Below are 9,626 nucleotides of genomic sequence, written 5' to 3'. Positions count from 1 at the left end.
ATGTAATTCAGAGGTTTTTTGATTGTGAAACCTGAGGAAAAAAACAAAGGCAAAACATACCTGACTGCTTCAGTCTTTACTCTTTCAGACCTTTCCAATCTCTGAAAGCCTCTTAAATGTTAGGGCAACGGTAGAGAAACAAAAAGGGTGAAATCTTGCACTTCTCGACAGCATTTCGCATCTCAGAGGAGCTCGTGCAGCCACTTTGTTCTGCATCTCTCTTGTTGTGAGAGAGTGTCATATGTGCAGTTCACCTGTCACCACACCCTTTATTTTGCATGCCAGAAAACTTGTTCCAGCTCAGCAGTTTCAGTCACAGACCACCTTCTGAATTTTGCTGAGTAATTTAAACATTTGACTTGTAACAAAAAAGAGTGCAGATGCCATAGTTTCTTAGTTTGTTTTATTTTTTATTTTTAACATGTTTTTATAGCTTGACAGAAGTTGTAAGAAATGAAAAGCAAAATACCCACCAAGACTACCAAGTTTTTCCCTACTGAACAGAAATATTTGCAGAAAAACCAACTAACATGGCATGTTATACATGTCAGTCATAGTATAGCCCAAAGGGACTTTAGCATTTGGAATATACTGTGTGAAAAGTAAATCAGAAATAAAGGAACTCTCTGTTGATCAGCTGATCTTTCTCTGTGCTCACATCTGAAAGGGGTCCTTGTTGTGTCGCTGTCAGGGCTAGTAGATTGCCAGGCACAGCCACTGCAATAAAAAACAACATTATGCAGCTAGCGGCCCGAATGAGAAGTGCTGAAAAACCAGCAGCCTTTGTTATATTCCTACACACCTGCTGCATGTTCAGCTCAATCTTGCCCGAGTCATCCCTTTCCAGGGTCTTAAACACTTCTGGTAAAGCAGCAAAGACAAAAATAAATTTCAGACAGCGATAAAACATGTAGAAGTGATGTTGCTGTGTTTAGTGACACTTACTAAAGAGCATTTCCAGTTTAAAGAGACAGCCTACAAAGCTGTCAAAGTGTATGGCATACTGAGCATCAGCGTAACGATTCACAACAGCTCTCAGCATAGCACTGTTGATCTGGAACCCTGGGAAACAAAAACATTTCCATCTTATCTACGGTGACCATATTTTGATTTCCAAAAAAGAGGACACTTGGCCCAGTCATGAAGAACTTTAATGATACTGTTTGCTTAAAGAAAAATTTTAAAAACATATTTAAACGATGCCTTCTGTGTGCTGTTAATGAATGGTGAAATAAAAAATGTCATGTAGGCATTTACAAGTCAACAAGTGCAAAAAAATAACTTAAAAACCTCTGGAATTAAATAATGGTACAGAAATAAGGCCTTATCTGTATAAGAAAAATTACCAGTATTGGGTCGGGACAAGGGAAATTTCTTTTGCAGTTCGTCTGAAAAGCTGCACTTGCGCTTTGGCATCTTTTAAACTTTTAAAGAGGCGCACTCTGTCCCGTCTGTGAGGCAGAACAACCACTCACAAAGCAGCAGCTTGTCGATGACGTCACACATATGGGTCCTCTGTAGGCCCATAGAAAAACCGGGACATTTTCATTAATCTCAAAAATCCACCCGGAAGCCCCGGACAGAACTTTAAAAGTGGACATATCCATGGAACCGTAATCTTATCTCCATATATTTGAGGAAGATCTGATGCTGGGGAAGTACAGTGTTGAAAAGATTTCATATATACGTAAACTCTACAATAGCTTAGGAGTCGTGTTACACAGCCTCAGCCATGCATGTTTAGTTCCTGTGGAACAGTACACCTGAATAGTACATACAAGGCGGCAGTCCCCTAACTGGCTAATATAGTTCTATCACTTCTTTTCCATGTCACACAAATTAAAACACAGATAAACATTAATATGCACACACATGCTTTTGTCTGTTTGTGTAAGTCTCAGTAGTCAAATACAATATAATCCCAGAAAAATCAACTTTTGAAATGTGAATTTCTTGGTTTTTCACAAGCGTATCAGACCTGGCAGTTTCTAATATGTATATCATCCTATAGCCACAATGCCACAAGGAGTGACAGTGTAGTCACACCCTAAAGCATTCTCTTTATGCTCTTTTTGACTGTTGGGACCATTAAATAAGACTTGAATCCACAAACTTCTGTAAGGTCAGACTTAATGCAGTCAAAAGGTGATGCACCTGTTGGCCACTAAAATGAATCTATGTTCATAAGTGTTAATTATTAATTATTAAACATCATGCCATTGTCAAAAGAAACCCAAGAACAGATGAGAAACAAAGTAATTGACATCTATCAGTCTGGAAAGGGTGTCAAAGCCACTGCTAAGGCTTTGGGACTCCAGTGAACCACAGTGAGAGCCATTATTCACAAATGAAGAAGACTTGGAACAGCGGTGACATTTCCCAGGAGTGACCACGGACTCATCCAGGAGGTCACAAAAGCACCCAGAACAACAAAACTACAGGTGTGACTTGTCTCAGTTAAGGTCAGCCTTCATGATCCAACAATAAGAAAGAGACTGTGCAAAAATAGCATCGATGAGAGAGTACCAAGGAGAAAACCACTGCCGACCAAAAAGAGCACAAAGGCTCGTTTCACTTTTGCCAAAAACATCTTGATGATCCCCGAGACTTTAGGAAAACATTCTGTGGACTGACGGGACAAAAGCGGGACTTTTTGGATGGTTAAAGTTACCTGCTTTACTGGCAGCATCTCTCATCTCATGGGAGCTCATGGTACCAGATTTGTCTGTGTCATGACTCTTGAAGATCTCCTGTATGAGCCAAGAAGCCATGCCTTGCGTTAACATATACACAGATGTGTTCAAGGATAAGCAGCATGGATTTGAAACTATTTAAATCTCACCAAGTATTTTTGGATTTTCTTCCAAATCAACTGGAATTCCATCAGTCCCAACTTCCCACTTTCATCTTTCTGGACAATGTCAAGGTTACTATGAAGCTCACCATCAGTTATTTATGTACTTTAACTTCCAGATTATACGATTACTTAAACCTAAAAAAAAATTGCAGTCGACTCCTTAATAGGATACATCCAGCAGACTGACCATAAGGCGACCTGTCTCAAGGCTGAATCCATCAGTTTTAATGTCAGACCCTGCAGGAAAATGACAACATATTTCTCACTCCAACTATTAATTCATAAAAAAAAAAAGAGTGCTTTAAACTTTTGTTGTACTCACGCTGAGAAACTGCATTGTTTAAAATTTTGATCAGTTCAAAGGCGGACACCTCCGTGTTCTGTTTGAAAAGTGGCAGTCATTAACTTCAGAGCCAAATGACAGTAATAAAAGGTTCTTATGTCCCTCAACATACATTTCCAGCCAGCTGCTTGAAGAGTTGCTTCAATTGAGGATCTACATCCTTTTCAGATACCTTGTCCTGTGAGAGAAAAACAGAGAAGATAAAAACAACGAACTGATCAATTTGGACCATGAATGTTAAGCATTTAAGTTTCAGGATGGCATATATGCTTCAGTTTCAGATGTAACGAAGAAAGAAAAGTAAGTCTCAAAAAAGCAGTTTTATTTTATGCACGAACAGCTGTCAGGTGTCACATTATTACCTCCTTTATCTTAGCATCAATTTTCTGCTCCAGTCGTCTGAGGAAAGAGAAACACACCTTTAGCACAGTCTTTCTGATTAAAAAGCTTACTTTTTTAGCTTTAGCTTTGCTTTTCAACTTCAGTGGCAGTAGAAAGTAAAGTGCTGAAATCTGAGGAATTATTCTGCTTGTCACATTACAGATACCTGGTTGCAGCCTCTTTTTCTGTGAACACCCTGAGAATGAAGCTGCCGTTCTTGTGGGGATGGAAGGTTGAGGGAATTATGGCATATTCTCCCGGTGGGAGATTGAATCGGCCACACACTTCCCGTGTGTTGATGAAATTGGGGCTCATGGCTACATGTTTCTGACGCAGCAGGACGTCAGGCCCAAGGCGGACATTTTTGCAACCTTTGTACTGAACAGATACAGAAAGTCAGGCTCCTCTCAATGCAATCAGTCGAGCTATGTTTGTGATTCTTGTGATTTCCACTTTCTTTTTCAAATTTCAGCTTAAAAGAGAAGGAAAGAGTTAAAGGAAAGTAGACATACAAACCTCATCTGGAACCTGCAAGAAAGGAAACAAATATATCTTAGAAAATTTGTCAGCTGTCAAAAAAAGTATGTGATTTTATGAGCAATATGAAATGAAGCTAAGTTACCTTATAAATGGCAAAACCGATTGTCTCGAGGTTGGGGTCAACCTTCATCAGCCGTCGTCCATCCTTTTGCATCAACCCCACCAGAAAGGTGCATCCGTGCTTCCCATCCAAAGGATTATCATCCACATCCTCTAGACGCAACAGGAACTGAGGATTGGATGGGAATGTGGCTGGGCAGCAAGTCAAAATAATAATAATTTTTATAATCTGGACCATGAAAGGAGTTCTTATTCAGACATACAAGGTTTTTGATTTCATTCTAACCTGTGTGATTCCGGCAGCCGCCAGCAGTGGAGCCGACCCTCCACATCCCTTCAAACTGGCAGTAGTTCCAGTGACCCACATCATCACTAGTGAGTGTATCTGGGGTCAAATTACAGATCTCCAGCTTGGAGAAATTCCTGATGAAGTCTGAGTAGGACATCCTGAGAAGAACAATTTCTCCTTAAGATAATATTCGGATCATTTTTTAAAGCATGTGTCTTAATGTTAAAGGTACTTTTTGTCCAAAACCTCTGCACGATTTAAGGAAACCACAAGGTGGCAGCATTTTATCGGAAAGTAGTTGACCAGCTTGAACAGGATTACAGTTTTAAAATATTTTTCTTTCTATGTTGTTGTTCAAAGTGGTATTACATACAGTCCAGCTTTAACTCAACTTGAGATGATGTCTTTTGCAACATAATACCTGGATGGTTTGTCATTCTTTTGATCGTTTTGGCTTGTTTTAGAAACTTTTACACGATTCTTCAATGAAGGCTTTTTTAAAGCAGTTTTGATCATAAAGAGCTTTTTGATATTATTCTATTATCATAAAATTGTAATTTTCAGTCAGTATAATGTAGAAGCATGTAGAATTACCAGAACTCTCCATCTTCAGCCACATTGTTTAACTTCAACTTCTCATCTTCAGTGACATGGCTCCATTCACTGGATCTAATTTTGATATTAGGAAGAATCCTAGTATTAATAAATAGTAGCTAATGATCCATCCATCCATCCAACCAAGCATCCATCCATGCCACTTATCCAGCTCTAACTTATTCCTGGTGCACAGAGGTGTTCCCAGGCCAACTGAGAGATATAATATCTCAAGGTTGCCTTGTGTCTGCCAGAAACATCTCACCTAAGAAGCATCTAGGTGGGATCCAAATCACATGTCCCGAACCACCGCCACTGACTTCCATCAATGTAGAGAACCAGTGGCTATATTCTGAGCTCCTCACACAACCTTTATATGTACAAAATATAAATATTCACCCATCACTCCAAGGGCCTGTCCATTCCACCTCACCCCACGGGTTCCTGATGCGAACCAACTGCACTTGTTGCCCTTTAAAATTAGCCTTGAAGAATAAAGCACATTTAATAGGAATCCAATGTAGTGCACGCTTTTTTTTTTGTTTTCTTTTTTAATTTGAATACCAGTTCACAGTCTATATAATCCGCGTACCTCCTCTGCACCGGTGAGAGAGTATGCATGTCCTTTTACAAGCTTTAGAGATGTAACTGCCTCTGACTCATAGGCACTGGTGATCTGAAAACAGCGAAATTTAAATCCAGTGTGATAATGTCTATCAGACTGATGTCATGCTTATGTGCAAACTGTAATGCAAATCATGATGCAAATAAGACTTACATCAATAGAGCAACCCATCAGTGAACCCAGGCTCAGGGCCCTCTGAATAATGTGAAAGAGATTTGCTGGAGCCTCTTTTAGGTTGTATGTTTCTGCAATTCCTCCGGTGAAATCCTCAAAACCCTCAATAGTGTTTCCTCCTGTCAAAGCCTCGTAGCTGCCATACACCCTGTCAGGCACAAAGGAACATGGGTAGTGTAAATGTATATGTGTACACATACACGCCATTATGATGAAGCAAAAAAATATATGAAGAGCTATCCATACTTAGCGTAGGCCTTCTCCAGCAGTGCGCTCCAAAACTCTGAGCCCTCCGCTGAGTGAACAAACAGCAGCTTTCCATCTTTGGTGGGCAAACGATCATCAACCACCACATCCACCCACTCACCAAACTGCCAGAACTGATAGAAAACATTGATAAGTGTGAGTGCTTTTTTATTAATGAACAAGATTTTGAGATCAAGTTTGTTGAACTGTTAACTTAGCACTGTTACCCGAGCTTCTGGTCGGTTCTTAGTGACAGGTTATACATGATCTGGTGAACGGACAGGTTCTTAAAACACTTTCCTAGTCTGTTTGCACACCCAAAGCACCCTAAACCTCTGAAAACATTAAATACACACTCGTCTTGTAAAAGTGCAAGGAGACTTTTTTCCTCGGGGGTGATTATTCTATCATCTAACTAGGCAGATAATAAGTAACTTCTCTAAATGCTTTCTCATACATTTTTACTGTATATGTGTGTATGTGTGTGTGTGTGTGGGGGGGGGGGGGGGGGGGGGTGTTAGCAAGCGCATCACCTGGACATGCCCTCAGGTTGTCAACACTGTCAACATTGTGACACGTAGTAAGCGCTGGGGCCTGTTAAAACTTATCCAAACACTAGTGCTGTGTGATATTGCAAAATTTGGTGCCGATCTGATAGCAAGTAAATACGGAGCCAGTATTTTTGATACTTTCAAATTAAAAAGGGAACTGTAGTGGTGATCTGCGTGCTGAGAGTTATGAGATGAATCATCATTAGTTTTCAAATTCTGAAGACATTTTAAGGACCACTAAATCTTTGTGATTTATACTAGTTAATTTTACAAATAGTAATCCACAAAACACAAACAATTTTTTTAGACACTGAATGTAAATGTGCTTGTTTCACAAGGTCTTTGGCTCAACCTCTGTTGTTTAAATAGGCTATAAATAACATATACAGTCAGCACAAAAAGGTTCAGACATGTTTAATAGTGTATGTCTAAGGTATATTTTTTTCATAGCCAAAAGTAAATCATAATTTATTTGACACCATACAGTTGGCTATAAACTGAACTAAGAGGATATAAACAGTATTGATCCTAGTATCAATCTGATACCAATACCAGCATTTGTATCGATGCAGTCACATCTGGACTGATCTTCCCTTCAGTAGTTGGCAGAGGTGGGAATAAGCACTTTGGTCAAAAAAGTTAACTGAAGTGCTTTGAATGACAGTACAAATCTGTTTGAACTGCCACAAGGTACCGCAGAGTGTAATCTAATTAGTATTATATGTATGTCACTTCTTACCAAAAGTGTAATTTTATTTAGAATTTATTAACAAAACCAGATAAGAAAATTAGCAAGTGGAGCAAAAGTTTCCTGACCTGAAAGTGAAATATCCCAGCATAACCTTCAGTAAAGCTTTGGTCAGGAGGCACCACACGAGCCAGAATGTCCTGGTTCAAAGTCAGAGAAGCTATGGCAGCTAAGAGCCAGCAGTCACCTGCACGGTAAGGACAGATATATGACTACATGCCCTGAGGTCATGGGCAGCATGTGCTGGTCTCAACAGCGTAGCAGCTTTGCAACCAACAAACAACCATTGCAGAATATGTGGGTGCTACTCACAAATGTCTAAAAAACACAGCTCACCTCATTATTGAGCTGTCATCACTTACCCAGAGTTCCCTGCCGAATGTCCGTCCTTGTAGCGCCGTCATCAATGAACTGAGGGTTGGAACAAAGCTCCTGCAATGAAAGCAAAACATCCTTCAGTAATGGGAAGTACAGTATAATTAGATTAATGAATAAAATAATGAAAATCTTGTAAATATGATATGTTTGTGTTAAAAATGATTGTTTGCTTTGTTGGCCTCTTACCGTTGGCCTCTTCCAAACGATGCCCTTAGTCTTTGATGAGTATGGTCCCAGCTGGTTGTAGCCCAGTGATTTAGGCTCAGGAGGAAAGCGATCGTCCTGAAACAGGTGGCCGGTCTCCAGACACTGCTGCCGCAGAGCCTCATAATCTTGCTTGTAGAATTTCACTGCCTGTGCGTTGGTGCCAATGCCCAATTCCCTGTCTTGCTGACGGGCCAGTCGACTTGCTGTAGATGTCATCGTCACAAGAATCCGGTCGCAGTAAATGTCCTTCTTTGTCCTTTCTTTCAGGCTTCACTGATGAACAAATCTTTCGCCAGGTGAACACAATCCGAAGTACCTTTGTGTCAGCCTTCTTTATAGCTCTCTCGGGTTCTTGGAACACGGGGTCAGCTGACAAATAGGGTGGGGCTGCTAGGACAGGTGAGGCAAACAGCAGCCAACAGCAGCTCTAAGCAAATCTGCACTAATATGGCAGTGACCACAACTGAAAGACAAATACGGACTACACCCAAGAGACATTCTTATCCTACATTTTAATCTCATCTGTATGTATGGTGGAGATAGGTATGCCTCCCACTTTAAATTTGGACTTTTACACATTCTGTAATAATCTATAGAAGTACCATAACCCAAAAAATAGAGATGTTTTCTCTCCAAGCGTGATTACATGTGGTAACTATAGTTAAGAGTTGTGAAAGGGACTCTTAAAAACATATAGAATAAAGCAACCATCAAACTGAGCTTGAAAACAACTGGGATCTAAATGACACTGCAACACTAAGCCTGGTTGATGCACAGATCCAATTGCGTGTAAACATATACTCTTATTCATCACATCCTCCATGCAGAGCACAGCAAAGTTAAGCTTTAGTCAAACACTTCCTGAAGTCAGTTTGATCAGGAGTTACACTGACTGCAAGCTGTTGGCACGAGTTGTTGTTGTTGTTGTTTTTTTCTCTTTTAACAGAACACGATTCATGTGCGAAAGGCAGGAAAACAGACACCTGAATACATACGACTTCTTTTAAGAGACGATTTCCATCTTAAATCTTATCCAACACTGGAGCAAAAGCAGCTCATGAACGTTGCATCATAAACCCCTAACCGCTGTGTTTACACTGTCTTGTTTATAAACATAACATGGAAAATGAGCGTCAAAAACAAGCATAGCCTTCAGACATAATAATTCATTATTATTTACCACAGGGTGGGACTGCACTGAGCTCCCTGTTGCAGCTACTTTGAACCAAAAGTTTTGCATGAGAGACAAAAACAGGAAGAAGGCACAATACAGATTTCCAGGGGCGGACTCAAAAACAGGACATTAATCACATGATGTCTGTTACCTTTGACAAACAGACTTCACCTGCTGTCTTTGTGTCAGCAAAATGTAATGTTGATCTTACTGCAACATTGCTTTACCAGAACACAACAAACCAACACTCTTACAGCTAAATAAATCGAATCCATCTATAAGTACAACAGTTCTTGTGTGTTTATGACATGTTGTTTTAGTTCTCTGCAAAGGCCTCGGCCGATTCACAGACTTGAACTGCAATATTAGCTTTTTTGGCCACTTGGAGGCACTGTGATAGTCGCGTATTTTTAACTTCCGTTAAAAACAGGCCAGTTCAAATACCTGAACCTGAACAAA

The 9,626-nt window shown here is 40.0% G+C and overlaps 1 protein-coding gene across 1 annotated transcript; it reads right to left on the bottom strand.

Moving 5' to 3' along the window:
• Window positions 1–386: 386 nt before the first annotated feature.
• LOC146695703 (calpain-2 catalytic subunit-like) lies at window positions 387–9,217 on the bottom strand. The gene is made up of 21 exons (XM_085478076.1): window positions 7,973–9,217; window positions 7,771–7,840; window positions 7,477–7,595; window positions 6,110–6,243; window positions 5,843–6,011; window positions 5,657–5,740; window positions 5,464–5,549; window positions 5,065–5,139; window positions 4,468–4,628; window positions 4,204–4,373; window positions 4,098–4,109; window positions 3,748–3,959; window positions 3,563–3,599; window positions 3,313–3,378; window positions 3,180–3,237; window positions 3,030–3,094; window positions 2,843–2,911; window positions 2,672–2,750; window positions 946–1,062; window positions 803–861; window positions 387–717 (listed from the first exon to the last, which is right to left on the bottom strand). The coding sequence occupies exons 1-21, from the start codon at window positions 8,207–8,209 to the stop codon at window positions 694–696; spliced, it is 2,103 nt and encodes a 700-aa protein (XP_085334202.1). The 5' UTR covers window positions 8,210–9,217; the 3' UTR covers window positions 387–693.
• Window positions 9,218–9,626: the final 409 nt, after the last annotated feature.

The sequence above is a fragment of the Copadichromis virginalis genome, linkage group LG13 (assembly GCF_057382275.1).
Source record: "Copadichromis virginalis isolate Kocher_CV1m ecotype Utaka linkage group LG13, C_Virginalis_male_GT1.1, whole genome shotgun sequence".
Classification (NCBI taxonomy): domain Eukaryota; kingdom Metazoa; phylum Chordata; class Actinopteri; order Cichliformes; family Cichlidae; genus Copadichromis; species Copadichromis virginalis.
Note: the sequence above shows the minus strand (reverse complement) of the source record. Positions and strands in the feature narration are given on the sequence as shown.

Excerpts from the sequence above, each read along its gene's own strand:
- LOC146695703 (XM_085478076.1), bottom strand. The coding sequence starts at position 8,209 with ATGACATCTACAGCAAGTCGACTGGCCCGTCAGCAAGACAGGGAATTG. Across the intron at positions 6,012-6,109 it reads CTGGAGAAGGCCTACGCTAA|GGTGTATGGCAGCTACGAGG; the intron begins GTATGGATAGCT and ends TGTGCCTGACAG. Across the intron at positions 4,374-4,467 it reads CGGCTGCCGGAATCACACAG|CCACATTCCCATCCAATCCT; the intron begins GTTAGAATGAAA and ends CTTGCTGCCCAG.